The sequence below is a fragment of the Nasonia vitripennis genome, chromosome 5, assembly GCF_009193385.2.
Source record: "Nasonia vitripennis strain AsymCx chromosome 5, Nvit_psr_1.1, whole genome shotgun sequence".
In the NCBI taxonomy this organism is placed as follows: Eukaryota; Metazoa; Arthropoda; class Insecta; order Hymenoptera; family Pteromalidae; genus Nasonia; species Nasonia vitripennis.
Window position 1 is genome coordinate 21,382,705 of NC_045761.1, and position 26,433 is coordinate 21,409,137.

Consider the following 26,433-nt stretch of genomic DNA (forward strand, 5'->3'; position numbering starts at 1 on the left):
CATGTAAATACTACATTTTCTATTGAGTCGATGGTCAGAAAGTGTCAATGATAGTGAGCGAGAAATAGAAATTGCGCCCATATGCGGCGGGTTCCGCAGTGAAAAATGAATATTAAAATGAAAAGCAACATGACAAACTCAACGCTTCGAGAGTCCGTTTAACTTATCTGATCCCTTTTGTTGGAACAGAAAATCAATAGCCATTTATACAAAGAAAGGAATTTGCTCTACGGTTAAATGTTGAATGTTGACAGAATTTATCTTTTATTGTAAAATCGTACGTATGGTGTGTATATATATCCGCCGAAGGCTGAACGTTTGTATCCGTTCCGCTACTCGAAATCTAGAATTATAGCAATAAAGAATCGTAACAAATAAATTATTTCATTTAAATTCTTAATTGCATCCTGTTGTCACTATTAAATCCTTCCTTTATGCGTTATAGGTAAATAAAATTGTCACAAATAAATTTTAAGTATGCAATAAACTTTTATTTATCTTTTCAAAACACTGCGGAAATCAGCAAAATGGTTTTTCTTAATAAATAGTTCATAAATAGTAAAAGCGTCAGTCATGATATTTACAAAAAGTACAGAATTTCCACTATGCATTTTACCATAGTTTTTACAATCATGTTTTTTCTAATTTGGCTTCAAGGTATATAAAAATATTTAACTACTTACATAAAAGAATTACTCTAATATTAGAAAACTTTAATACAGTGGCTTCTTTATCAACTACGAATCTTTTGACTCTTGCATAGTTTTCTCAAGTTTTTCCAAAACGTTTGCAACATGTTTGATCAGTTCAATGCCTGATAGTGTCTTTGCTCTCAATGTGAGACAATAGCATTTTTTGTAAAAAGCAACATTCCTATCACCCCTAAAAAATTCAGATTGATTTAAATCTATTTTATTGCAATAGGAGTAATAGAAATCAAACAACTTACTCTTTTTTCTGATTCGCTGAACTCTTGTTGACGTATAACTTGGTCAATGTTAGCAAAATTAGCTGTAACCGTTGCTCCAGCAAAACAACAAGTTTTTGTTCTTCATTTATTTGCTTTTTTTCATCGGAATTTATTTCTTCGTTTTCTTTACTACTGTCGACCTGATTTTGTTTATCCACCTTCTCTTGCTTAGGAATATTTTCTTTATTGTTAACAATGCTTTTGTTTCGTTCTATTATGATTTTAATGATAGGTCTACTTTGCAGTATCAATTCCAGCGCATTCTTGTATGCTTTTAATTTTACATGAAAAGCATTAGAAGCTAAAAAAATATCGCGAATAATATTTAAATAAAGTTGATACGAATTATTATGAAATATCATCAAATATCCTTACCTTCAGCTTGACCTTCAGCAAGTCCCACTCGTTCCATCTGAACCCTAAGAAACTCAGTCGTCTGCTCCAAAGCAAGAAAAAGTTTGGCCGATTTCTCGTAGTAGCGCTTGGTCAACTGTAAAGTATTTTTGCGCTTAGAACTGTCGGCCTCGTTATTGAGTTTCCAGTAAATTCTATGATAGAGCGAAGCCAATCGATGCTGAATCGCCGCAGCACGGAACTGATAGACTGGCTGACGAGGACCTGGAGTCTCAATATCACAGTACTTAAGGGCTTTTTGGAAGATCTCGCACACTTCGCGCTGGAGTTCCTCCTCATTCTACAAAAAATAATAATAAATTAAATCGAGGAACTTCTAATAAACTTAATATTATTAGTATAGGCATCTTAAACAACCGTTGTGTCAACAGGTGGGTAATCCTGAAGTAACGAAGCCATATTAAAATACGTTGAAGACAATTCCCAAACAACAGTATCCCAGATTGCAGGATTGCTTTCACGCATTTCAAGATCCTCCAGAGCCTTCTGGTAGTTAGACACAGCTTTGATATAATAATCTTTTTCCTTTTTAGTCTGGATCCTATGGACATAGGCGTTAAGTCGCATTAGCCTACCGGTATTCGAATAAAGTAAGGCCAAGTTCGCCTTATCGCCCACCAATTCGAAAGCCTTGGCACCTGCCTCTAGGTGCTGTTCCGAGCGAAGCAAAGGTATCTTTATGCTCAAGCAATTCGGATCTACAGTCTCATCATTCTGGAAGCGCGCTTGATAAGTAAAAAAATAAGACGACACATTTTATAACGGGTGTTTGGATAAAATTAATTTTTTACTGAATAAATATAGCTTACATCCAGCTTGGTTCATGTACAAGACTCCAAGTTCATTATGAATATTGCCTAATCGACGAAGCAGATTGTTTTTATCAACTTTTGATGGTTCTAAATACAATGCTTTCTCGTAACATTTACAGGAAGCTATGAGAGTAGCTTCTAAGCTATCAAAACGTTCCAGCAATACCTCCGCTTCATCTGTAGTAACATAAGATGAATCTTACGTATAGCATACATAAACAAAGTACTCAGAGGCTTTAAACGATATTTTAAACGTATTATATTATAAGTATGAATGAAACTTACTCATATCCGAACCCTCCATAGCAAAGATAGAATCCGTGATCGCGTTCTCCGTTATGGTCTTAGTCTCGTAATCGTTCCTGTGCTTCTCCACGTCAGCCCAATTCTGTACAGTCATAAAGCAACAATCGCCAGCTCTGCCCAGTAGACAGCCAATAAATTTACCGTTCCTCACTTTGCAAAAGACCTCGAGAATCTTCTGACAGCGTAACACTGCGAGGATATATCTCAGCGAGGAGCCATAGTTTTTGTTTGAGTACTCCCTCTCAGCTAGTACGACAAAGACAAGCGAAGCCTTCTCATAGAGAAGAATCTTTAAGTGGGAACTCCAGCTTTGATTGTCATCCTTTTTTGGCGCCTGCCACGTTGGCAGCGTCTGCGACTGGGTCTTGCACAGCAACGCCTTCGCCGTCGTATCTTCGACCACTGTTTTATTACTCGGTGGATTCTTGACAGGTAGTTTCTCCGATTTTTTTTTCTTTTTTGGCTTTTTGCCTTTTTTGTTACTGGAATAATTTGGAAAGAATTTGTTGAATTTGTTTACTTATTTATCAGACAAATTAATCTTGCAAATATTTAATTCATTAATGATAAAGTTGTATACCTGGGACTGCTATTTGCACTGGAATCAGCAGTTAGCGATTCAGGCAACGGCGAATCAGTTTTTGTTTTAAGAGGCGCATAAGGCATTGGAATGGCTTGGAAGGGTTTGGCCATATTGACTTTTTCTTCGTCCAATGGTTTTTCCTTCTCTGTATTTCCTTTGTCTTGCTCCTCTGTTTGAGATTTCTGATCTTCTGATTTCGTAGGGAAGTACTTCAAACAATCAAGACCATTTGATACGTGTTCCAGAGCTATTTGACATCTTTCTTCCACAGTTCCAGAAATTGGTGGTGGCTTAAATTTAAATTCTTCAAAATCTTGATCTTTCAGATGATGTTCTTTGACTGAAAGATACAAAATTTTATCAATATATTTTTAATTTATAAACAAATGTCAATAAGGAACTCACTTTTAGTTAAGGTCAAGCTCTTAATAGCAGCACTCATATCTTGCTCAAATTTCTCATCACTCTTTTCGCTTTCTGCATTGCTACCACATTCACTATGTGCATCATCCTCATCACCCTGATCCACTAAATTGGGATTTGCAGGATCAGTATCAGCAGGTATGTATAAATCAGCTAACATATAATGAGCAGATGTGACAATTTGAGGATACTTTTCCTTAGGTAGTAGTTGAATGCAATTTTTGAGGAGCATCCGAATAGTGCCTTGATTTTTTTTATAATCTGATGAATATTTCATATTTCTGGCAACTCGATAGAGAAGCATGGCAACAGGTACAGTAAAGGGATTTTGAGACTTGTCTTCTGACATATCACACAGAGAAGTTAAATCGTACAATTTGACAACATCATCATTTTTACCTAAAAGTTAAAATTAAAGCTTAAGAAAAGTTAATAATAAATAACATGACATGTAGTTTACGATAAGTATACCTTTGAATAACCAGTAAGTATGGCCAGCCTTAGTAGCATTATTCTTTAAAAAACTTAAAATGTTTTGAGCAATATCTCTTATAACTTTAGGGCTAAACTTGGCATCATCTATATTTGGGAGATCTTCAGTTTTTATCAATTCATATTTTTGCACTATACCATCTAAGTGATAACACATCACCACTTCAGGCACATTGCACATTAAATTGTCCAACCAGTAATCTATGCCAGTTAATACATTAATTGGTTTTGTAGCATCACGTAATCTCAAACTTATGCATGGGTGAGTTTCACCACCGAATATCGGCATGTCAGTACCAATTAACATTTGTATATTTTCAAAAGTCCATACAACATTTCTAGCAAATTCATGACTTGAATTTGGATCTGGAAGTTTTTCTTCTTGAGAAGGCTCGGGTAATGTAGACTGAAGTGTTTCCACGGGCAAAGTTGGCTTTGCATCATTGTGTTCCTTATCATCTTCTAATACCAATGAATGATAGAAAAACTTGGACATTAAATTCTTTTGTTGAATTGCATTTCTACTATTTGCCTTTGGAAAGAGTCTCTTTTCTTTGTCACCCAAATTTTGAAAAATCTGATCATAAAAGAACTTTCTTAGCCATTGCCAATCACACTCTGCTTGCCTGAGTAGATATTTGTGTACGTCAAAATCATCAAGTAGCAAAGTGTTTTCTATTCGATGTACTATCATAGATATTGAGTCACCACTATAGGGCAATTTCAAAAGTTTCTTTATATTTTCTGCATCTGAAACAACGTCCACTTCACCAACACAGTCAGGAAACATGTGAGCCATACGAAAACTGGAAAATCCAGTATTCCGGGACCAGATATTTTGAAGTCCATAACTTTCGGCTGAAGTGCTCAGCCAATTGCTGGGAGGTAGATTTAAATCTGTATTGCATTGTAACTGTGCAAAGGTTGCTGGATTAGGCACGGCAGAATACTTAACTACCGCAGTTGATTTAACTGGTTTCGTTGGAGAATCTGGCACTGTTTCCAATTTTAACTGAAGCAAAATTATTCTTATCAATAACGATCAATACTATAAAAATTGATTCAAGACAAATTATCAGTTGCAAAAATTTAATGTAATTCATCATTTAAATTGTAAAACTCTAAATAAAAATAAATATTATCAACACAATACAACTTACTGGAAGAAGATTATTAGAATCTTCCGTCATTGTGATTTTGTTTAAAAAACTCACATTCTCTCATTACTTGAACTACAAGCTGTATGATATTGTTATTTTTCGTTCTAAAAACAAACTAGCTTTATAATCAAACAATCCAAACGCAAAGCACGTGACAAAACATACTAAAATACATATACGAAACTAAAATTCTATCCGGTTTTGTGAAGTATCGCCCAAAAATTTCAAGACAAACGACTCAAATTAACCCACATGTATCCTCTGGTTTGCGGTACCTATATATGTGTGTGTATTAATAAAAACACTTCTAGAAAGTGGGAGAACAATCTGCGTCCTCTGCTGAGCTGACTATATCGGCTGGAGAATTATAAACTCATATACGTTGGTGCTCATCTATATATATTACCTATATATAGCACACATGGTGACATGGTGTGCGTTAATATATATATCTGTATTTGTTTGCGCGAAACAAAAGCATATAGACCAACGACCTTTCCAAGACGGAGACGAACTACTAATGTAAATTATTTTAAAGTTTCTGTATTTTTGAGAATTTCTGCTTCCAATAAAATAATGTTTTCATTTCACAATCGTAATTTATATTATTTATTATTTTTAATCTTTAAAAATAAATATTAAAAACTGTAAAGATTTATTATACACTTACTTTATGTATCTTCAATCGGCAAGGAAGATTACGGATCGTAAAAACTCATTTTTTGTTGCTTTCCAAACGGTTAAATAAAAACAATACGTATGCCATCATTATTACTTGCTGAAAAATCGTTTCTTTTTTTCACAAAAATAAAAACTAAAAGCCGCTTTTAATACATGATTAATTAGGTTTGCTATTTCACCCACTTTCCCTTTGACCGCAATCCGCGACCAATTTCCCTTAGCAGCCACAGTCCACGACTCTCGCGGTGGCGTGCCGAGCACACACGTTGGTCTTCTTACGACGTGGCCGCTTGTAAGTAGTTTGTATAGCTGAGCCGAAGCAGAGTACGAAGGCAGCTGTTCCCACTTGTTCTCGTCGTTAGTCAAGTGTTGCACCTCGCGCTTTTGTTGACTGAAAATCGTTGAGTTTTCACTCATATCATCCAGCAAAATGAAAGCATTCCTCGCAGTTTTCCTCGTCGCCCTGGCAGTCTCATCGGCCTACGCCGAGACTTGCCAAAAGCCAGAAGTCACCGCATCTGCATACGTGACCGAAGATGCCACGGTTCTCACCCAAGTGGCTTTTACCACGCAGTTCACCCTCAAATGCACCAATGGAGCTAAGGGTATCTCCTTGTACGCAGAGGTTGACGGCAAAGCCCTGCCAGCTGTACGCTTGAGCGCTGACAACAAGTACCAGGTATGTTTGATGCTTGATTGGTACCAGAGGTACTTTTCATCTGTTTATTGTCAATGAGTTTTGTTCATGAGTGAATGTGCTCTATGATTAAAGTATGAAACTCTGAGTGAGATATCTTTTTGAGTATAAAGCTGTTCACGATGCATCTAGTACAATATGACTTATCACGTATGTTCAACATGCATTTTCTCTTGCATATTGAATCAAAGATGTCATGATAATCTGTATTAGAGCTACCAAAGTTGAATTCCTTATTCATTCTGGTCTAAAAAAATTGTTACATGAAAAGTTTTATTCATTAAAATCAGGTTTATTCACAATAAAAGCAAATTATTTGACAACTTAAATTAGAATACAATATTAAAAATTTAAGTGCATCATAAATAACAAAAATATTAATATTACTTTTTTTTAGGTATCTTGGACTGATGACATCAAGAAGGCACGCTCTGGTGACTACAACGTCAAGCTGTACGACGAAGAGAGCTACTCTGCCATCCGAAAGGCCATCCGTAATGGTGAAGACCCAAGCAGTGTCAAGCCTCTGGCCGTTGTGGTGCTCAACAACCCAGGAATCTACACTGGACCCTGGATCAACTCTGAACTGTTGGCTGCCTTCCTTGCAGCACTTGTTTCCTACGCAGCTTTCTCTGCCAAATCTAAACTTTTAGCGTAAATAGCTAGGTTTTTCACAAATTTTTCTAAGTAATTTATACTGTACATTATAAGTTTGTATGAACAAAGATTGTCATGAGAAGGATCTTATTAAAAACAAATTGTTATATAAATATGCTTTTTTATTAAATTAATATAACTCTCGTGGTGGAATGTTCCCAAACAAGAACTTCCAAGATGGTGGAAATTTCAATTTACATGCATTTCTCTCATCGACTGGTACCAACTGAATCCACTTGTTGAAATAGTTTATAAGTTCAATTGCATCGGGCATGTTGTCTCCTTCTGAACAGAATTTCAACACAATTATGCACTGGATGTTATTTCTCCCAAGCAGCTCAAACAGTGTCTTTGCATATCCACCTCCGTGGATTTTCAGAACTGTTTGACCACTAAAATCATCCAACATTTTCGGCTCCAATGCTATCCAGGACATGTCTTCAAACTGTTTGCCATATTCTGCCTTGACATTTTCAGTAGCCAAGTAACGAAATGGTACCGTCCTGATTTGCTCGTCATTCTTTTCATGGCCAAAACTACTTGTCAAGATGATCACCTATAAAAATTATTTTTATTTCATAAGTATTCTTTATTATTAAAACTAAAGTTGTCAATGATAAAATTATGCTTTGAGTATAAACATAGATTCAAATGACCAAAAATAGATTTTTATAAAAAAAGAAGCATTCAATAAATATTGTTGCAAAGCAATCCACAGCCATATTAACAAACAAAATTTACCTTGCCAATCTTGTAATCGGTCACAAAGTTGAGCACCTCGATAAAAAAATTCGACGGCCTCAAGACGAGCGGCGACCTGATCTGCAGCACGATGACCTTCTTCTCCTCGTAAATATAAAAATCCACCGAAGTGCCAATATCTTGACTAGTTTCGTTGTAAGGGTCGGGGCCAACGAGGGGAATAAAGGATGTGTCAAAAATACGGCCGACCCGGCGTAGCTCCAGCGATGAGATCAGTAAGTCGACGGTCAGCTGGCCGACGTTACCCACCGCCACCGACGGCAGTATCAGTGTATAGCCCGTTAAATCTATTCCTTTTGGTAGGTCGATCATTTTTTCGTTGTTGTGTGTTACGTACTTACTTTTAAAGAAAATAAAGTGATGAGGCGGCTCATTCGCGCGCCGGCGATGATTCTACACAAAAGCGCAACAGCTGAGCGACGGTCAGTTCGCGTTGTTGGGCCGGATGAGGCGGATTGACGATTGTTACAGTCAGAGCTGCGGAAAAGATATTTTGCTTTTGACATTTGTGTTTGGATTTGATCGGACGTTTGAGTATGTTTTTGCTTATTATCTATTTTGGATTATCACATGAAGTATTTTTGCAGTTTTTCTAATTCACTGAAAAGTACTGGACAACGATTGACGGTTGGAACAAGTCGTGACGCGATAAGTATGATTTCTACCTATCCTGAGCTATCATGGCATTCCGACGTCGGTGTTTAAAAACAAAAATACACCTATATGTAATAAGTCTTCAGTGTATAGTCTCGTGTCCTTAATGCTTTATTAAGTAAAAAAATTAAGAATCGTTGAGTTAGTTAATTGTGTATCTATCTGAAAATAATAAGTTTTACCATGCTTTTATACTGTTTGCATTGAAAATGATGATACTATTTGTTGAGCTGAAGAGATTTACAAAAACAAGTCTAAACACGTCAGAACAAAGGATTAGGGTAAACAGGTGACATCAGTACGAGAATTCGGTAAGTCTGTTTAACAAATTTTTTATTAATGAATAACATTTCATAAACTTCAAAGGTAAGTTTCATAAAAGGCACTTTATAACAATTTCTTATGTGTATAGGTATATACAATTACTATTATTTGTACATAAAATAATATCAAAATTTTTGTAAAAGAATTTTCTCTGTAAATGAATGTATATCGCTTTCTCTGAACCAAGCTTGTAAAGTTGGATGCAAGTCAAGAGACAAAATAGTTTTTACTTCCATATCCGGAATTATGCAACTGAAATTGTGTTAAAAAATTGTCCATATTAATACATAGCTTCTTATCGTACAATGTAAAACTTATCACTTGTTTTTAACTTACCGCACTCTATTATTTATGCAGTCTTGTTTCACATACTCATACCGTAATAATGAGTAAATGTACCTTAGATATTTTGAATCTAAATCAGTATTGTCATTTTCACCCTCCACATAGTTATTTATTTTGTTCAAATATCCCATGGTCAATATTGGCACAATATAATTAACCTGTAAAAGTCATCTTTATTAGCATATAGCTGTAAAAGATTTAAGATTTTTTTTTATTTAAACTCTAATTATATAGGTTTACCTGTTTAAAACAATCTTCTATGAATTCTTCGGCTTTAGAATACACATGCTTCTCCTGCTCTTGTAAAATTATTACTCCTATTTTAGGATTTTTAGATCTGAAAATTCTTGCAATTTCTTCCGCTGTTCTACGTCCATCATCAGCAAACGTTAACATTACAATACTACCATACTTTAGACTTGCCTAATTAAAATTATTTTCAATAAATTTATCAACACAAGAATGTTTTAATAATTGAAAAACTTACGCTTTGACATGTAATATTTGGCTTGTAAGGAACTTTTGCAAGACTTTGATTTATTTCATGATGTTTTTGTATAACAGGACATAAAACCAATGGAGCTCTTGGTGATGTGCTGGATTTATATATTCCATCTTTCAAATCTTAAAGAAAATAATATGTTTATAGTCACATGCAAATAGTAAATACATATTCTTGTTCCTAACAAAGACTAGCGTCATTAAAATAATTCAACTATTTTTGTTGTCCAAGGCAAATAAATAAAATTTAAAATTAGCTTTTTTTCTAATGGCTTTTTTAGGAGCAATGTTCTAACAAAAATGATAATTACTTAAGCTCCTGTTTTGGACTATGTCTTGAATAAAGTAATTGAAGCAATCTGTTACTCGGTTAATAACATCTGGTCGATCAATTTTTTGCAATGCAATAATTATCTTATCCATAGTAGCTTCTGCTAATTGAGAAAATGCCAGTAAAACATAGTAAGTTGGATCTTGCAACCCTTTAAAATCATAGTCGATGCACTAAAAACAAAAAATAAACATGGATTATTAAAAACAACCCTTTGTATAAATAATATAATAGCTTACTTTTATTTGCTCTATCATGAGGCCAAGAACTGCCGCAAATTTCTGCCAATCTCCATAAGATTTACCTGAAGCTGTTGCACTTAAAAAAAGGCACAATTTTTGTAATAATTCTTTGCCTTCATTTTCAAATAGAAAAGAAGAATGGATTTTTGAGGCTGCTTCTTGTACATTTCGAACAAAGGTTTCTAAACTTGGAGGCCCCAAAACCTCTTCTTGAAGCTTTTCTAGCTCAGGATTAAGTTTCCTGGAAAAATATTTTAATTTTTCACGTTGATTCTAACCATAGAAAGTTTTTATTATATCAAAAATCTATTAAAAATTTAAATCTATTCATACCTTGCATACATTATTATGGGACTTCATAAACCATTGGTTAACATATGTTTCACTTTTGCCTTCATTTTAAAGCACTTCAACAAAGTAAAATGAATATGCTTTTTATAACTGTTTGTATATACCAAAATCATTTATTTGGAAAGTAAATTCAGTGTATTGAAGTCATTATATATAGCCTTGAACTATACCACAGTTTGCTATCCCCACCAAATTCCAGAGACATCTAACTCTATGTACTATGTATATATATTTATATATGTATATAGAAGCATCTGACTTCATTATCTTGAAATCATCATGATATATTTTGAGTAATTGGCGGGAAATACAAATTATTATAAATAATATTTTCTTTCATTACTATTTTTTTAATTTATATTCAACAATAAAATGAAAATCATGAATTTTGGCCTTCGAAGACTTGTACTTTTTTAACATATCTAAGTTTATTTAATAGTTAAATTCTTTTTTAAAACAATTTTAAATATTTATAAAAATAAGGTTTTTTATTTTTTAATAATTAAGAGTAGTTTGATCTTAAGGGGCTAAATTATACACCTTTAATTATTTATGTTTATTTTTATGAATTCTGCCCTTTAAAGAACTGCTGTACTAAGCACATAACTTGTATAAAAATTGATTTACGTTTACATATTTTTCTGTATTTGAATTTAAGAGCTTTAGTACTTTTAAATTGCCAAACCAAGCGGTGAGCCCCTTTGACAACCCTTTGAAGTTATTCGTTAGGTTTCAAATAATAGGTAGTATATATCCATCTACAACGTAGATAGTATCTACAACATACGTTGTAGATGGATATACAGCTGTATGGTGGTCAAAGATCAACAGAGATTCATAACCTAAAAATTTTGTATTTTCTTCCGTAATTTTTAATAATGTTTAAAAGTCGAGAAATTTTATCAGTCATAAAAATCAATAAAGTTTATTCCTCGACAAATTCATTTCCCTTAGAATCAACAGTGATAAAAAAAAATTAGTCCAAACTGTTTTCTCAAAGGAAAACCTATTTTACAAGAGCTATATATATATTCAATTTTTAACTGGCTCGATCCATTAGCTTTTATTAGTTCAATGAAACTTTTCTACATACGATCAAGATTTACATACTATCTACTTTTATTGAAGATTTTGTAGTTTTTTATTATACAATAATTGAAAACTTTATCAAAGACGCCAATTTTGTGATTCTTATCCTATATTCAACTTGATTTCTTCTATTCAAATAAATAATTATTCTCAACAACTTGAAATATGAATTTGGGTAGACCAGAGTCTTTCATAGAAACTACAAAACTAGTGATTGTTGGTGCTGGTATTGCTGGATTAGGAGCTGCGCTTACATTAGAAAAATGTAATTTTAAAGATTATATTTTAATAGAAGGTAAATAAGACATTTGTTAAATAATATCAATTCGTATTTTATATCATAATGTTAAAGTCATATACTCTTCTAGCTCAATCTGAAATAGGAGGAAGGATCTGCTCTATTCCTTGGAACGATGGTTGGATAGAGCATGGTGCTCAATTCCTTCATGGCCGTGGAAGTACATTAGGAAAATTTGCAGAGGAAAAAGGTTTCCTTTCTGATGATGAGGTTGCAGAAGGTGAAGGACTTTATCTGAGAGAAGATGGTACTGAAATGGATCATGAATTAGTAAGAGAAGTAGATGATATTGTTAAAAATATAATGGAAGACTGTGAAAAATATGCGACAAACAATGAAATAGAGTATTTAGACGTTGAAGAAAATATAGGAAAAGTTTTAAAAACTCGTTTTTGTAAGTATCTTACAATGACGAATGACCCACTTAGTATAAGAAATGCTAAGGAAGAATTATTTGACTGGAATGTGAGATTTCTTGCTATTGATAATGCATGTAACTCACTAAATGAACTTTCAGTAAAAAGTTGGGGAAAATTTAAGGTAAAATCTAAATGTACTTTATATTTTAATATTTTTAACGTACACGCTGACAAAATATTATTACTATTGTAGGCTGTTAGCGGTCCAGAACACAACATTTTCAAATCACGTTATGGTTCCATGGTAGAGTCGATTGCCGGAGAATTGATTCAAGAGAATATAAGATTGAATAGTCCAGTCAAAAAAATTGAATGGAATGAACAAGTCAATTCTCATGATTCAAAGACAATCCTAGTTACATTACAGAATAACAAGCAAATACTTGCTAATTGCATTATAGTTACTTGCTCTCTAGGTGTCTTGAAGGAAACTCATAACAAATTATTTAGTCCTATATTGCCAGTACGCTTAAGGGGAGCTATTGAAAGTATGGGTTTTGGTATGATAAATAAAGTCTTCCTTGATTTTGATGAACCATGGTGGGAACCTGGAACTAAAGGATTTCAATTTTTGTGGAGAACTGAAACCGACAATTGTACCAATAATCAAGACAAAAATAAATTGCCTCTTTGGACGCGCGATTTAACTGGTTTCGATGTTTTACCAGGTCATCGATCTGTATTATTAGGTTGGATCGGAAGAAAAGGGGCACGCATCATTGAATCTCTAAGTGAACAGCAGATTATACGCGATTGTTCTGATCTATTTAAATACTTTTTAAAAAGAAACGAAGTACCTGAAGCTAGAAAATGTTTAAGAAGTCGTTGGTCGAGCAATGAATTCATAAGAGGAGGTTACAGTCATATAACAAAAAAATGCGATGTCATAGGAGTTTCCCCAGCTACACTAGCTGAACCAATATGGGGAATGGTTTCTTCTCATCAAAAGGACGAGGTAAACGCTAAATTAATTATGCTTCAGTTTATTTGCTGTGACATTTTTTATGACCTACTTTTCATTATTCTAGCGTCTTCCAATTTTGATGCTGGCAGGAGAAGCTACGCATGAGAATTACTACTCCACAACTCATGGAGCTTACGACACTGGTGTGAAGCAAGCTCAAACATTTCTACAGTATCATGTTACTAAGTAACAGTGCAATATTTGATGGCTCACATTGAACTGTCAAATTTATTTATTTTATTGTGAAATAATTAAACCATGTTATTTTTATAGATACAATACACAGGTGTTCCTGTCAGTTGTCAATTTAGAGTATTAAATACTTGTTTTCAACCGTAAACTTTTGAAATATACCTGCGTCTACTGAAAAATGCGAGAAAATCTTATGTATAATAGTTAGTATAATAAAATGATTTAAAATCTTTCAGTAACGTTATTTCCGTTATTTATCATTTCTACATTTTGATACTTGATGAAAATTGAGGGAAAAAATGTATTTTTGTACAGCTTTTTTTTAAGAGCAATATTACACCTATGCATATATTTATTCATTCATTTTTACACGGTTGTTTATTATAATTTGTCCTCATGCGCCTGCAGTTGATGATGGTACAGTCAATATCTTTTCATAATGATCTATCAATCGATCTGCAGCTTTCCAACCAGACTGGATTGCTCCATCGACTGTAGCATATCTATGAGATGATGTGGCTTCACCAGCAAATAAAATTCTCTGCAAATAATTAAAAACTAATAGTATTTTAGAAAAAAGCTAAATAAAAAGAGACACTCTGTAAGCTATGAAATGACATATTTTTGTAAGGGTAGGTTGATATAAAAATCCCGTTAAATTACTGCACATATGGGGTACTAAATAATGAATAAATAATACTGACCAAATTTTCTTCATCCAGTGGCCTCTCTAAAATTTCTGGAAAAACTTGCCGTTTGTGAGCTTCCACACTCCGATAAGAGTATATCCCTCGAAAATGTGGGTTTGTATGCCAACGACTTCGTATAAATGCTTTAGGTGTAGTAATATTATAAGCTTTGCCTAAAAATCTTTTTATATTTTCTATAGAATGATCCAAAACTTTTTCCGGTGGAAGCGCTTCCATTTGCTTTGCGTGTTTTCCAGAAACCCATAATGCTAGTAAATTGGGTTTGTGTTCAACGGTCAATGCATCAGATAATCCAAGTAACCATTGTTTATCAGGCTACGAATATATAATTTTATTCGTCTGAAAATTGATTATTTAATCGATTGATAAAATAAAGAACTTACGTCTGTTTCTATTGCTTTTTTATCATCTTCTTTCCACAAGAAAAGAAAATTTAAAAGTTTGGTTCTATCATCAAGTTGCCAAAATGGTTTATCGAAGAGTATAAAAATTTTTGCAGCGGTACCATAACCAGTAGCCTAATAATGAGCATCATTTTTTAAAATTAATTTTATAAAGAAAAGTCTGACTTAGTAGTCACAAACAAACCTCTATAGCGTTAATTTTGTAGTCTGGTAATGGTGGGGTAAAAAGAGTTTTGTGTTTTTCTTTTAAAACTCCTAGTGAAACGGTTACTATGACATGGTCAGCCTTGTACGTATGACCCCAGTTTGATGTTACAGAAATTGAAGATTCTCCGGGTTTATTTGAATAATCGATTGCAGTTACTTCAGTTTTGAGTATTGTATTATTCAAAACAGGAAGTTCATTTTCTGGATTTGGGAAGCGTTTCTGAAACGTGTATATCATTTTAGTCTTCAATCAATCTTACGAATTTGTATTTTGTATATGCAAAGACCAGTTTAAAAACTAATTTTTTCCTTTTTATTTCATATAATAATTTACCATAAGTATATCTAAGATAGTCGAGTATCCTCTTTCTTTCCAATTAGCCTTCTCATCTCCCGAATACATATGAAATTCCGATAGACCCGGCGCAGAAATATCATGCCAATCATCTGCAGCATCTGACTGGATTCGTATTGTTTCGAAATAAGTTAAAAATCTTTCTTTCTCCTGCATAATTGCCTCATCATTTTTTAATACTTCATCAAATCTGGAGAAAGTAAAACGTCATTAAATTTTGTTCAAATCATTTTCATATAAATATTGTACTTACGCTTTTTCAATAAATTGCCCAAAATTTTCAGATCCGGGATGTTTTTCACAGTTAAGAGCTTCTACATATTCTCCAATAAATGCTTCTATTCTTTTCAATTCGTCAGAATCGAGCTTTTTACCCGATGAATCTAAAAATTCTGATTTAAAATCTGCGTTTTCTGCATTTGATATTTCGATAAGATTATACGGCTGTGCTAACTCATAAACTATATTTCCGTCTATACCGTGCACCCACTGACCACCGATATCGATAGCATAATCGCCTAAAAATAAAGAAATGAGTCTAAGAACAGGCTAGTAACTGGTCAGATCTTAGGATTTAACCTAGTTACTACCTAATAAGTGGCCAGTTCTTAGGGCCATTTCTACCAGGATAGGTAAAATGATGTTTAAAAATACTGACCAAATTTATGAGTGTAAACACGGCCACCTATTCGGTCTTCTGCTTCTAAGATAATTATATTATTAAATCCGTTTTCCATTAATTTTGAAGCAGCTGCTATACCAGATGCTCCAGCACCAACAATGATAATCATCGCATTTTTGTTCAGTGTAGTATTAGTTTCACAGTAACTAAATCTAATATTACTCAATATAGTCACGCAAGTGAACATCAATATTTGAATTCTATTATAATTCTCCATCGTTTTATAAAAAAAGTATTTGGTTGCAATTTTGGTTAGCTTGTATTTCTAAATATTTTACAATTAAAGTCATTCTAAACTATATTCTTAAAAAACAGTTCACTTAATTTCTTTTATGCAACTGAATATTACTAGGAATGTCGAACTACGTGTCGTTACGCAAACACATAATTGATGCTCTAACAGGAGGATAACTTTATTCATATTGTTGCATCCCAACGGCCTGAAAAATCTTGTTGCTTGCATCGACGGCTAGAAAGTTCAATGTCAAAGATATTGATAAATTCCATTTGTTTTTTATTTTAAATTGCTTTATCAGGGCCTTTTAATCAGTGTCCTGATGGTTCATTAGCAAAAAAGTAATTTAAATTAAAAAGCCATTTTTTGACTACGATGATAAGATAATTTTAATTAGTTATTCAAAAATCATATTTTAGCATACAAATATATAAATTTAGTTAAAACTATATATTTTCAAAGTGATTTTTTGTATTGCTAAGACGTTTATTAGAGTCTGTCTCACCCACGATCATTAACTTAATCAAATCTGAAACAATAATGAAAACTAGATATATGCGAAACTATGAAAATGTAAGGAAAAGAAACTCTAAAAAATAAACATTTATGAATTTTGTGCATTGATCTTTATTATTATGAGGTAATTTTAACCACAAAGAAGTTTGAATAATCAATATCTCTAATCTTTTACGCCATATTGCATGAAATTATTATATCCCTTTATTAATCGACCTCTTTCACTTTTAGTGATCCATCAATCGATTGATCATTGCGGCATCCAAACCTGATTGAACAGCTCCATCGACTGTGCCGTATCTATGCGATGATATTGCTTCGCCAGCAAATAGAACCCTCTGAAAATATATACAATAAAGAATTTTATAGCAAGATAAAAAGTTTTGATATTACATTATCAATACTAAGTTTTTCTCATCCAGAGGCCTTTCCAACATTTTTGGGAAAACTTTTCGTTTATGTGTCTCCACACTTAGGTAAGAGTATACACCTCGAAAATGTGGATTACTATACCAGCGACTTCTTATCATTCCCAAGGGAGTTGTGATATTGTAAGCTTTTCCTAAAAATCTATTTATATAGAGTGATTAAAAACTTTTTCTTCTGGTATAATTGTTCCATTAATTTGACGTATTTTCATGAAACCCAAACCCTGGTAGAAACGTTCAGCAGTTTATTAGCAGTCACTGCCCAGTTCAGATTGAACTGGCCAGTTCGTTCAGCAGTGACTCGCCAGTCGCTGTGCCTATTTCGTCAGATTTTTGACACAGTCACTGCCCAAGGACTGTGGAATTAGACTTGAAAATAGAACTAATGACAATTGTGCGTTGGTTACTATTTTTAGGATTAGAAATTAATAAAAAGGACTAAGAATCTAAAGAAATAATCGAAAATATGTTTTTCAACAATGTTTCAATGTAAACTTTTAGTATAGAAAGTATGTGTTAAAAGGGTCAACCTAACCCTACAGATGCATAAACTTATAAATGAAAGTTTGTAAAGTGCTGTACTGACTGACTTTGTGTTGTTCAAGTGCAATTACTGTGTAGAAAGTTTCATAGATGTGATCAAAGTCACCAATGATGAGGTTTGCACATGTATTTCAATCTCATCAGTATGCGAGCGCAGTCACTGTCAACCACCAAATATTTCATAATCACGCTAAATCCATGATATTGAAGTTTGATGTCCGTTCTTTTGCATTAAGTAAATTATTTAGAAACAGCCTGTCATCTCAGTTTTCACTTAACCGTCTTGGTTCGGCTTTAACTCTGAACCCAATAGCTCTGGCGGCAAAAATACAGCTAGAATGAATTTAACTAAATATATTGTTTCAACATGCCAATACAAATTAAGATGCAAAATTTCAGTCCTCTTCGTATGATAGTTTTGTAATGGTTTTGTAATGGTTTTGTAATATGTATGTATATGGAAACTTACCATTGTACTGTGTCTTATAAATTAACTGTTAATGTATAATCAGTATCTGCGTGATTTTTAAAATGTAGTTATTTGACAATTGTGTTAATTCAAAATGTTGGAATCAGTTTCGTTTCATGATCTCCAAGAAAATAAAATAATTCGTCGCCACTTTTTACACAAGTGAAAAGTGAATAGAATCACATTGAAAATTTCACTCTTGGCTTCTTCCATCTAATATACATATTTAAGCGATTGCTCGATCAGTAGTCAATGAAACGCATGCTATTATGCAATGAAGGTCTAAGAAAAATAATTAAAGAGTTAATTTTATTTGCATACGAATGATCTTGATCTTTGCTTAGCTGCATAGAAGAGGCCAAAGTTCAATGTCGGAGATGATTATAAATTCTTTATTTATCTTTAATAATTTAAAGTCATAAAAACTTTTTTTCATTAATTTTGTATACTGTCCAAGTCGTCTATTTCTGGCTGGGTGCTAGCGCACACCTTTCGCAGAATCCAACATCGTTTGCGCAAAAATTACCAAATGTGGGCGTGAGTATGCGTTTTTGCACTTTGAGATAAAAGGGAGAGGTCTAACAGCCCACAAATATACCTTTGATTATTAATGAAAGACAGGTTGATTAACGAATTAAATAATTCATTTGTTTTCTTTTATAAAATAAACATTATAAATTAATTTTATTTGAAAATAATATACATACACTCACATTTAGCATTTGTAATCTCTCTAAATCTGAAAAAGCAAAAAATCACTCCTTTAGAGTCAAAATTGAAGTGATTTTTCACTCTTTGACATTTAGAGAGATTGTGTAAGTAGCTGCAAAACATAAAAATCTGCAAATGATACTATGCAACTGGTGCAGATGTTCTACTTAACTTCTTGTAATGATCTATTAATCGATCAGCAGCTTTCCAGCCACTCCTGATAGCACCGTCGACTGTGCCATAGCGATGTGATGACGTTGCTTCACCAGCAAACAAAACTTTCTAAAAATAAATAAAATATTGCTTTAGAAATCAATTATAATATTGCATCTACTGTAACTTTATGATACTAACTAAGGTTTGTTCATTTAGTGGTCTCTCTAACATTTCTGGAAAGACTTTTTGTCTATGTGCTTCTACACTACGATAAGAGTAAGTTCCTCGAAAATGTGGGTTATTGTACCAGCGAGATCTTAACATCGCTATAGGCTTTGTAACGTTGTATTTTTTTCCCAAAAATCTTTGTATGTTTTCCACTGAATGGTTAAATACTTTTTCTTCGGGAAGTTCTTCCATTTGTTTGACATATTTTCCGGAAACCCAGAGTGACAAAAGATTTGGTTTCTTTTCAACAGTCAATACTGTAGCCATCCCAAGCAGCCATTCTTTTTCGGGCTTTAAGTATACATTATAGCTTTATCATATTTTTTATAAAAATGATGCATATTTATAACTTACATCAGCTTCAATCTGTTTTCTTTCGGCGTCGTTCCATAAGAAAGAGAAATGTAATATTCTTGTATTATTTTTCAAAGTCCAAAATGGTTCATCATACATGAAATATATTTTGGCTATCGCGCCGAATCCAGAGGCCTACAATAAATATTTTGTATGTTACAATAAAAGAGCGATTACTGCAAGTGATGAACTGCATTCACCTCCACGATACGTATATAAAAACAAACCTTTATAGTATTGACTTTATAAACTGGGAGTGGTGGAATAAATAAAGACATGTATTTTTCTTTTAAAACTCCTAGTGACACCGTTACTATAACATGATCGGCTTTGTACAATTGACCTTTTGTCGTTGTGATCAAAACAGATGGACCTTTTACATCTTGTAAATAATCAATTGATAGCACTTCAACGTTAAGCAAAGTGTTATTAAATATTGGATGTTCTTTTTCTCGATTTGGATAACGTTTCTAGAATATATGAATAAATTATAAAAATGTATAATCTTTAACAAATTTGAATGAGTTTTTGTTATAAAATTCATGTAATTAAATATATTAAAGATTCTTGTTTAATAATAGTTTTAATTAATATTTTCAATAGGTTACCATAAGAATGTCTAGAATGGTCGAAAAACCTCTTTCTTTCCAATTAACCCACTGATCCCCTTCAAGGTTGGTATACTCTCTTAAACCTGGTACAGATACATCGCACCATGAAAAAGCAGAGTCTTCTTGATTCCTACTCAACTCTAAATGGTCTAAAAATTTCCTTTTTTGATTTAGTGCTGATGAGTCATTTTTGAAAAACTCATCATATCTATAAATCATGTAAATAAACTCGTAACTCGTGGCCACTTTTTTGATGATATAGATGGATTATTGTATTGTGCTATACTTACACTTTTTCGGCACGTTGACCAATACTTTCAGAAGCAGGATCCTTTCGGGAATCTAGACTGTCTACATATTCATAATAAAAATCGGTCAGTTTGTTTGCAAGTTCAGGGTCGATATGATTGCCAGAGGAATCTAAGCCCACTATATCTAATCCGGAATCTTCTTTATCTGAAACATCCACGAGACCATACGGGTTGGCAAGCTCAAACACTATGTTACCTTTCGTGCCATGTACCCATTGTCCACCAAGATCAATAGAGTAATTACCTATTGAGGAATTAGTTTAAATTACAATTAAAAAAAAAAAATATAATAAATATCTGCTTTTATTCTAATAATCGAAGAGAAATCTTTGAAAAAATACAACACAAACTTGCCAAATTTTGTAGTATAAACACGACCACCTATACGATCTTCAGCTTCTAAAATCATTACATTATGAAATTCATTTTCGAACAACTTTGATGCAGCTGCAATGCCAGAGGGTCCACTACCGATAATAATTATTTTCGCATTCTTATTAAGAATATTATTTTCACAATAATTTGGTTTGCAGTTTAAAATAATTACAGAAACAATAAATAAAACTTTTTTTAATTCAATATATGCCTCCATAGTATGTATAGTGAACTGAAATAATGTAAGTTTCTTTTAAATTTATGTAAGTAAACTAATTTAAAAATAATACTTTATACTTACCTACAGTTACAAGATGTTGCCATTCAATTTTAAAATAGTGTTGTCGAAGAATAGCTCATATAAAATGATTGTACAAATATAAATAACAACCATTTATATACTGCATATTACGAGATTCTTCCTTAAAGGCATACACAATTCTGTGTCTCTATTTGTCTTTAAGATTAGTCGATGAATTAATGGGAAAAATAACTGTATTTATGTTATCATACATTAAAGGTCTGTATCAAAGCAACAAGAGAAAAATACTAATCGTATTTTTAGCTAGAAATATCTATGACCACTACATCACTGCATAATGACTTTTAAGTTCACTATCCGAGATTAGTCAATATCTATTTATTGCTGCAATGAAAGCCTTGTACAAAGAATGATGCTCATAAATACACTAAAAACACAAAAAGATCAAGATGAAGTAGGAGGTAACAAAATAACATTAACAGGATTATTTTGGTTTATTATATCTAAATTATCATATATTTGACTACTGCCCGAATAATTATGTAGAGTTTTTTATTGGAGCTACGTACTCACTGATAGTAATATTATAATAAATAAAAATGAAATTATAACTCTTGGTCATAAGTTAGATCTAAAAAATTGTTGAAAAGGAAAAGATTCAGAAAGTTGATCAAACACAGTAGTATACAGTAAGCAAAAAACTTTCAAGTTCTCTACTAATATTTTATAATTTGCTGACAAGGATTAGTATTCATTAATATTTAAACGATATGACAAAATTTATTGTAATGTAACAAAGTGGTTATGCTGCCTGTGCAGATACAGGTTTATTCATTTTTTTTGTAATGATCTATTAGTCGGTCTGCTGCTTTCCATCCGGATCTGATGGCTCCATCTACTGTTGAAAATCTCTCTGATTCTGTGGCTTCACCAGCAAAAAGTATTTTCTAAAATCAACATTGTAACCAAGATTTTATTAGATTTATAATTAATATTAAATTGTATAAGACATAATTTACCATATTTTGGACATCCAACGGCCGTTCCAACATTTCCGGGAATACTTGTTGCTTGTGTGTTTCTACACTACGATAACTGTAAGTTCCTTTGAAATGAGGATTGCTGTACCATCGACTACGCATCATCGCAATTGGTGTGCTTACATTATACTTCTTGCCTAAAAATCTTTTGAGGTGTTCTACTGAATGGTTGAAAACTGTTTCTTCCGGAAGGGCCTCCATATCTTTCACGCTTTCTCCAGTGACCCATAGCGACAACAATTGTGGTTTGTACTCTACCGTCATTGCACTATCCATCCCATATAACCACTTTTTATCGGGCTAGAAAATTAATATCTTTTAAGATTTAAAATGTCGTCATTTCCAATTAAATGCATTTGCTCAACTTACATCGGCTTCGATTTTTTGTCTGTCATCTTCGTTCCAAACAAAAGAAAAATGTAACACTCTTTTTTTATTTTCTGAATTCCAAAAAGGCTCATCAAATAACATAAAAATCTTTGCTACTGCACCAAATCCAGTATACTGTAATTTAATTTGTTTAATATTAATACTTGTAAGAAAATCAAAATAATAAAAATATATTATACATTTATAACGTTGATTTTATAATCAGGTAGGGGTGGTATAAAAAGAGTCTGGTGTTTCGCCTTCAAAACACCCAATGGTACAGTTACTATAACGTGATCAGCTTTATACACCTGTCCTTCAGTAGTGGTAACCAAGACTGGTGACCTTTCTACATTTTGCGAATAATCAATTGACATAACTTCAGCATTTAGCATAGTGTTATTGATGACTGGAATTTCATTTTCTGGATCAGGATAGCGTTTCTGAAAATTAAATTAATGAATTTATAAAATTTCTAAAAAATAATAAATACTAGCGAGAGTAAATGGTAAATGTATAATAAGAATTTTCTAATGGATATATTTCTCTACCATTAATATATCCAATATCGTGGAATAACCTCTTTCTTTCCAATTACCCAATTGATCGCCTGCAAAGATTTTATATACTGCATAACCGGGTGCTGAGACATCATGCCAAGAGAAAGCAGAATCTGATTCTAAGATTGATAATTCTAGAAAATGAAGAAATTTTCTTTTCTGATTCAAAATTATTGGATCATTCTTAAACACTTCGTCGAACCTAAGTATTTTAATCAATTAAAATGCGGTAGTAAGACCTTTTGAATTAAGAAATTATTTTATGCGCTTACTCCTTTTCGGCATATTCGCCTATACTTTCGTATCCCGCATTAATTTTATCATCATTATATATATGAGTGTTGAAAAATTCCCCTACTTTTGTAACTGTTTCGGCATCTACTAAATTCCCGGAGGAATCTAAAAATTCTTCTTTTGTACCATAACGTGGCGCATCTGATACGTCAACAAGTCCTAAGGGATAAGCTAATTGAAACACAACGTTTCCATCTTGTCCATGTACCCACTGACCACCAATGTCTATTGAATAATTACCTAAAAAAATAATGTTATACTGTAAATTAAAATGTTTAAATGTATAACTTCATAGTATAGAGATACTTTGAAAAACAAAGAGTTGAGTTTTTTGCAATTACCCAATTTTGTAGTGTAAACACGACCGCCTATACGGTCTTCTGCTTCTAAGATCGTCACATTATCAAATCCATTTTCCATTAATTTTGTTGTGGCTGCAATACCCGAGGGTCCAGCACCAATGACAATGATTCTTGCATTCTTTTTTAAAGTACTTATATTTGAAGACAAACCGAATCCAAAATTATTTAGTGCAACTAAATAAATGATAAAACAAAATCTAAAATATTTGCTACGCTCATCCATTTTGAAATATATATGTATAATCTTAGTTGATTTTTAGATTAGCCTTTTTTCATGTTGAGTCTTGTATATGCTGTACAGACACTTCTAACATATAGAGTAAAATAATGTTAGATACACAGATGAATAAAATAATAAATTATTATGTTTCAGTATTGACGATTTTTTATTGATTTATACCTTTATTTGCATTTGAGAATATGTACTATTATATCTTCTTTTTACACGCGACTTGACATTCGTATACTCATAAATCTCAGCATCAAGATTTCACGAGCAAGACCAATTTAAATGTAGCTGCTATCCCCACCGCGACGTTCGCTGATTACGTCTGTTCAAGAACGATCTATGTTTCTTATCATTCTTTACAGAAAAATAGTAATTTTACGTAATTATCAGAAGTGATGTACAATTATTTGATTATAATTTGACAATAAAAAAACTTGATTGTATAATCCCAAATAAATACAACTGATTTATTTTTATTTCTCAATTATTAATTAACAAAAAAACAAACAACAAAAAACATTCAGTTAAAGCAATCAAAAGTAAAAAAATCGAGGACTACATCACTGAGTGCTTTTTCTGTTTTCAATATGGGTCAAGTGGACGTTTTCAAATCAAGTAATTCTTTATTTCTTTTCAATTATTTTTTAAAAGTAGAGCTATTCGATACATGCCGTTGAGTAATGAATATTTTAGATTTGGATATCCTAGTGTTAACAAAGAATGTCATTAGTAATGTAACCCTTTATATCATTTTTATGTTTTTGAACGCTCCTACTTTTTTCTTCTTCATACGTATTATTTGATTATAACGAGAGTTAAAATGAATTGAACCCTAATCATAATTGTTCTATGCATCTGTTGCTACACGGAGAAAAAAAATGTCGAATCTACCGAAGCGGCTTCAGTAGAATCTACTTGAGTAAATAATGTGCGAGAATGGACTCGCACAGCACAAAATTTCCGAACGAGGAAAGTGGAGGAAGCGCAGCAGTGGCGGTAGGCGGTATTGGACGAGTTTGGACCCTTCTGCGCATTCGATGAGTCTACCGCGCAGGATTTTCTTTACCTAAGTCGTCAAGTAGATTCTCCTGAAGTTTTGAGTAGCCTCAACATTTTTTTTTCTCCGTGTAGTGTACCACTCGATTTTTCGTAATGTTCTATCAATCGGTCTGCAGCTTTCCATCCAGATTGGATTGCTCCATCAACTGTTGAAAATCTAGCTGACTCTGTTGCTTCTCCGGCAAATAATAATTTCTAAAACCAACAAAAATATAAATTCACTAAATATGTAATTTATGGTGGTAGAATGCAATATATATTTTACCAAATTATCTTCATTCAATGGCCTTTCCAACATTTCTGGATAGACTTGTCGTTTATGCGATTCTACACTTCTATAACTGTAGGAACCTTCGAAATGAGGATTGCTATACCAACGACTTCGCATCATGGCTATGGGTTTACTAACATTGTAAGATTTACCGAAAAACCGTTGCAAGTTTTCGACAGAATTATTAAATACTACGTCTTCGGGTAAATTTTCCATGTGTTTTACATATTTTCCAGTAATCCATAATAACAAAAGTCGTGGCTTGTACTCTACCGTCATTGCACCATTCATTCCTAATAACCACTTCTTCTCGAGCTATGGAATAATTTTTTTTTTTGTGTTTTTAAATTCGAGTTTTATTTCCCCTGTATGCACACGTATATTCACGTGCAAAAGTTTTAAAGTTCGAAAAAAAAACTTACATCAGCCTCAATTTGATTTTTTGAATCATCGTCCCATATAAAAGGAAACCATAGTACTCTTTCATCATCATCGAGATTCCAAAAAGGTTTCTCAAATAGCATGACAATTTTCGCAACAGCACCAAATCCAATGCCCTAAAATACGGTTCCTTTTGAATAAAACTGTAAGCAACATTTTTCCTAAAAGTAGAAATAAGTCATCAAAAGTTTCGAACATACCTCGATAGAGTTAATTTTATAATCTGGCAACGTTGGTGTAAAAAGGTGTTTATGTTTATCTTTTAAGACTCCTAATGAAACTGTAACTATTACATGATCAGCTATGTAAAATTGACCATTCGATGCATTCACTTGAACCGAAAGCTTGATATTACTTCACTATTTAGGATTGTGTGATTTATAATCGGCAGTTCGTAGTCCGGATTAGGGTAGCGTTTCTATTGAAAGAAAAATGCATGATGCATTATTTAAGTTTAATGTGCTTTTATTATTATTATGTATTTACCATTAGCAAGTCCAATATTGTTGAGTAGCCCCTTTTTTTCCAATTAATCATTTGATCTCCCTGATATGCTTTATACATTGACATCTCTGGCACAGATA

The 26,433-nt window shown here is 32.8% G+C and overlaps 9 protein-coding genes and 1 long non-coding RNA gene across 17 annotated transcripts; 3 read left to right on the forward strand and 7 right to left on the reverse strand.

The window, feature by feature from the left end:
* Nucleotides 1-465: 465 nt before the first annotated feature.
* On the reverse strand, nt 466-5,535 carry LOC100124091 (erythroid differentiation-related factor 1). Of its 2 annotated transcripts, XM_031931523.2 has the most exons (11): nt 5,345-5,529; nt 5,161-5,264; nt 3,980-5,012; nt 3,491-3,907; nt 3,083-3,425; nt 2,482-2,984; nt 2,194-2,394; nt 1,742-2,109; nt 1,346-1,664; nt 950-1,271; nt 466-882 (listed from the first exon to the last, which is right to left on the reverse strand). In XM_031931523.2, the coding sequence occupies exons 2-11, from the start codon at nt 5,188-5,190 to the stop codon at nt 738-740; spliced, it is 3,681 nt and encodes a 1,226-aa protein (XP_031787383.1). In that variant the 5' UTR covers nt 5,191-5,264; nt 5,345-5,529; the 3' UTR covers nt 466-737. The 2 variants fall into 2 exon arrangements, with proteins under 2 accessions (XP_031787383.1, XP_001607933.2); XM_001607883.6 differs by having other exon boundaries at nt 2,194-2,373; nt 5,161-5,535.
* A 326-nt stretch (nt 5,536-5,861) lies between these two features.
* LOC100115407 (translocon-associated protein subunit delta) lies at nt 5,862-7,308 on the forward strand. Its single transcript, XM_001608216.6, has 2 exons — nt 5,862-6,520; nt 6,936-7,308. Exons 1-2 carry the CDS (start codon nt 6,272-6,274, stop codon nt 7,194-7,196), a joined length of 510 nt encoding a protein of 169 aa, XP_001608266.1. The 5' UTR covers nt 5,862-6,271; the 3' UTR covers nt 7,197-7,308.
* On the reverse strand, nt 7,300-8,738 carry LOC100124090 (proteasome assembly chaperone 2). Its single transcript, XM_016985698.3, has 2 exons — nt 7,937-8,738; nt 7,300-7,751 (listed from the first exon to the last, which is right to left on the reverse strand). The coding sequence occupies exons 1-2, from the start codon at nt 8,267-8,269 to the stop codon at nt 7,326-7,328; spliced, it is 759 nt and encodes a 252-aa protein (XP_016841187.1). The 5' UTR covers nt 8,270-8,738; the 3' UTR covers nt 7,300-7,325.
* A 189-nt stretch (nt 8,739-8,927) lies between these two features.
* LOC100680275 lies at nt 8,928-10,928 on the reverse strand. Its single transcript, XM_003426442.4, has 7 exons — nt 10,688-10,928; nt 10,352-10,595; nt 10,093-10,285; nt 9,768-9,904; nt 9,521-9,703; nt 9,272-9,438; nt 8,928-9,187 (listed from the first exon to the last, which is right to left on the reverse strand). The coding sequence occupies exons 1-7, from the start codon at nt 10,696-10,698 to the stop codon at nt 9,061-9,063; spliced, it is 1,062 nt and encodes a 353-aa protein (XP_003426490.1). The 5' UTR covers nt 10,699-10,928; the 3' UTR covers nt 8,928-9,060.
* A 527-nt stretch (nt 10,929-11,455) lies between these two features.
* Nucleotides 11,456-13,911, forward strand: LOC100124087 (spermine oxidase). Its single transcript, XM_031931533.2, has 4 exons — nt 11,456-12,089; nt 12,163-12,632; nt 12,705-13,466; nt 13,540-13,911. Exons 1-4 carry the CDS (start codon nt 11,960-11,962, stop codon nt 13,663-13,665), a joined length of 1,488 nt encoding a protein of 495 aa, XP_031787393.1. The 5' UTR covers nt 11,456-11,959; the 3' UTR covers nt 13,666-13,911.
* LOC100124085 (protein anon-37Cs) lies at nt 13,904-18,487 on the reverse strand. 6 transcript variants are annotated; one of them, XM_032601011.1, is made up of 10 exons: nt 18,217-18,487; nt 17,791-18,080; nt 17,045-17,114; nt 16,002-16,494; nt 15,597-15,861; nt 15,323-15,533; nt 14,966-15,208; nt 14,761-14,895; nt 14,372-14,692; nt 13,904-14,208 (listed from the first exon to the last, which is right to left on the reverse strand). In XM_032601011.1, exons 4-10 carry the CDS (start codon nt 16,240-16,242, stop codon nt 14,062-14,064), a joined length of 1,563 nt encoding a protein of 520 aa, XP_032456902.1. In that variant the 5' UTR covers nt 16,243-16,494; nt 17,045-17,114; nt 17,791-18,080; nt 18,217-18,487; the 3' UTR covers nt 13,904-14,061. The 6 variants fall into 6 exon arrangements, with proteins under 6 accessions (XP_032456902.1, XP_031787391.1, XP_032456903.1 ...); XM_031931531.2 differs by having other exon boundaries at nt 15,934-16,494; XM_032601012.1 differs by having other exon boundaries at nt 17,791-18,062; nt 18,217-18,465.
* On the forward strand, nt 17,254-17,659 carry LOC107981120. Its single transcript, XR_001729183.1, has 2 exons — nt 17,254-17,327; nt 17,436-17,659. It is a non-coding gene; the product is annotated as an uncharacterized LOC107981120 (long non-coding RNA).
* A 379-nt stretch (nt 18,488-18,866) lies between the features above and the next one.
* Nucleotides 18,867-21,693, reverse strand: LOC100124083 (spermine oxidase). 2 transcript variants are annotated; one of them, XM_016985694.3, is made up of 8 exons: nt 21,268-21,693; nt 20,942-21,194; nt 20,567-20,831; nt 20,274-20,484; nt 19,893-20,135; nt 19,666-19,800; nt 19,282-19,602; nt 18,867-19,209 (listed from the first exon to the last, which is right to left on the reverse strand). In XM_016985694.3, exons 2-8 carry the CDS (start codon nt 21,177-21,179, stop codon nt 19,069-19,071), a joined length of 1,554 nt encoding a protein of 517 aa, XP_016841183.1. In that variant the 5' UTR covers nt 21,180-21,194; nt 21,268-21,693; the 3' UTR covers nt 18,867-19,068. The 2 variants fall into 2 exon arrangements, with proteins under 2 accessions (XP_016841183.1, XP_001607916.2); XM_001607866.6 differs by having other exon boundaries at nt 21,264-21,693.
* Nucleotides 21,694-21,933: 240 nt separating this feature from the next.
* On the reverse strand, nt 21,934-24,347 carry LOC100680169 (spermine oxidase-like). The gene is made up of 7 exons (XM_016985695.3): nt 23,829-24,347; nt 23,466-23,727; nt 23,185-23,395; nt 22,834-23,076; nt 22,634-22,768; nt 22,244-22,564; nt 21,934-22,171 (listed from the first exon to the last, which is right to left on the reverse strand). Exons 1-7 carry the CDS (start codon nt 24,070-24,072, stop codon nt 22,052-22,054), a joined length of 1,536 nt encoding a protein of 511 aa, XP_016841184.1. The 5' UTR covers nt 24,073-24,347; the 3' UTR covers nt 21,934-22,051.
* Nucleotides 24,348-24,522: 175 nt separating this feature from the next.
* LOC100124081 (spermine oxidase) lies at nt 24,523-26,204 on the reverse strand. The gene is made up of 4 exons (XM_032601016.1): nt 26,050-26,204; nt 25,831-25,965; nt 25,403-25,723; nt 24,523-25,332 (listed from the first exon to the last, which is right to left on the reverse strand). Exons 2-4 carry the CDS (start codon nt 25,930-25,932, stop codon nt 25,153-25,155), a joined length of 603 nt encoding a protein of 200 aa, XP_032456907.1. The 5' UTR covers nt 25,933-25,965; nt 26,050-26,204; the 3' UTR covers nt 24,523-25,152.
* Nucleotides 26,205-26,433: the final 229 nt, after the last annotated feature.

Excerpts from the sequence above, each read along its gene's own strand:
- LOC100680169 (XM_016985695.3), bottom strand. The coding sequence starts at position 24,072 with ATGGATGAGCGTAGCAAATATTTTAGATTTTGTTTTATCATTTATTTA. Across the intron at positions 23,728-23,828 it reads TGTTTACACTACAAAATTGG|GTAATTATTCAATAGACATT; the intron begins GTAATTGCAAAA and ends TTATTTTTTTAG. Across the intron at positions 23,077-23,184 it reads CGATATTGGATATATTAATG|AAACGCTATCCTGATCCAGA; the intron begins GTAGAGAAATAT and ends TTTAATTTTCAG.
- LOC100124081 (XM_032601016.1), bottom strand. The coding sequence starts at position 25,932 with ATGCTATTTGAGAAACCTTTTTGGAATCTCGATGATGATGAAAGAGTA. Across the intron at positions 25,724-25,830 it reads AAAATCAAATTGAGGCTGAT|CTCGAGAAGAAGTGGTTATT; the intron begins GTAAGTTTTTTT and ends ATTATTCCATAG. Across the intron at positions 25,333-25,402 it reads CATTGAATGAAGATAATTTG|AAATTATTATTTGCCGGAGA; the intron begins GTAAAATATATA and ends TGTTGGTTTTAG.
- LOC100124087 (XM_031931533.2), top strand. The coding sequence starts at position 11,960 with ATGAATTTGGGTAGACCAGAGTCTTTCATAGAAACTACAAAACTAGTG. Across the intron at positions 12,090-12,162 it reads AGATTATATTTTAATAGAAG|CTCAATCTGAAATAGGAGGA; the intron begins GTAAATAAGACA and ends ATACTCTTCTAG. Across the intron at positions 13,467-13,539 it reads CTTCTCATCAAAAGGACGAG|CGTCTTCCAATTTTGATGCT; the intron begins GTAAACGCTAAA and ends TCATTATTCTAG.
- LOC100124083 (XM_016985694.3), bottom strand. The coding sequence starts at position 21,179 with ATGGAGGCATATATTGAATTAAAAAAAGTTTTATTTATTGTTTCTGTA. Across the intron at positions 20,485-20,566 it reads GGTCAACGTGCCGAAAAAGT|ATATGATGAGTTTTTCAAAA; the intron begins GTAAGTATAGCA and ends CATGATTTATAG. Across the intron at positions 20,136-20,273 it reads CCATTCTAGACATTCTTATG|AAACGTTATCCAAATCGAGA; the intron begins GTAACCTATTGA and ends CATATATTCTAG.
- LOC100124090 (XM_016985698.3), bottom strand. The coding sequence starts at position 8,269 with ATGATCGACCTACCAAAAGGAATAGATTTAACGGGCTATACACTGATA. Across the intron at positions 7,752-7,936 it reads CCGATTACAAGATTGGCAAG|GTGATCATCTTGACAAGTAG; the intron begins GTAAATTTTGTT and ends TAATTTTTATAG.
- LOC100124085 (XM_032601011.1), bottom strand. The coding sequence starts at position 16,242 with ATGGAGAATTATAATAGAATTCAAATATTGATGTTCACTTGCGTGACT. Across the intron at positions 15,534-15,596 it reads GGGCAATTTATTGAAAAAGC|ATTTGATGAAGTATTAAAAA; the intron begins GTAAGTACAATA and ends TACTTTCTCCAG. Across the intron at positions 15,209-15,322 it reads CTATCTTAGATATACTTATG|AAACGCTTCCCAAATCCAGA; the intron begins GTAAATTATTAT and ends TACACGTTTCAG.
- LOC100124091 (XM_031931523.2), bottom strand. The coding sequence starts at position 5,190 with ATGACGGAAGATTCTAATAATCTTCTTCCA. Across the intron at positions 3,426-3,490 it reads GAGCTTGACCTTAACTAAAA|TCAAAGAACATCATCTGAAA; the intron begins GTGAGTTCCTTA and ends TGTATCTTTCAG. Across the intron at positions 1,272-1,345 it reads TGCTGAAGGTCAAGCTGAAG|CTTCTAATGCTTTTCATGTA; the intron begins GTAAGGATATTT and ends ATATTTTTTTAG.
- LOC100115407 (XM_001608216.6), top strand. The coding sequence starts at position 6,272 with ATGAAAGCATTCCTCGCAGTTTTCCTCGTCGCCCTGGCAGTCTCATCG. Across the intron at positions 6,521-6,935 it reads GCGCTGACAACAAGTACCAG|GTATCTTGGACTGATGACAT; the intron begins GTATGTTTGATG and ends ACTTTTTTTTAG.
- LOC100680275 (XM_003426442.4), bottom strand. Across the intron at positions 10,286-10,351 it reads TCATGATAGAGCAAATAAAA|TGCATCGACTATGATTTTAA; the intron begins GTAAGCTATTAT and ends TTTTGTTTTTAG. Across the intron at positions 9,905-10,092 it reads AGTCCAAAACAGGAGCTTAA|ATTTGAAAGATGGAATATAT; the intron begins GTAATTATCATT and ends ATTTTCTTTAAG.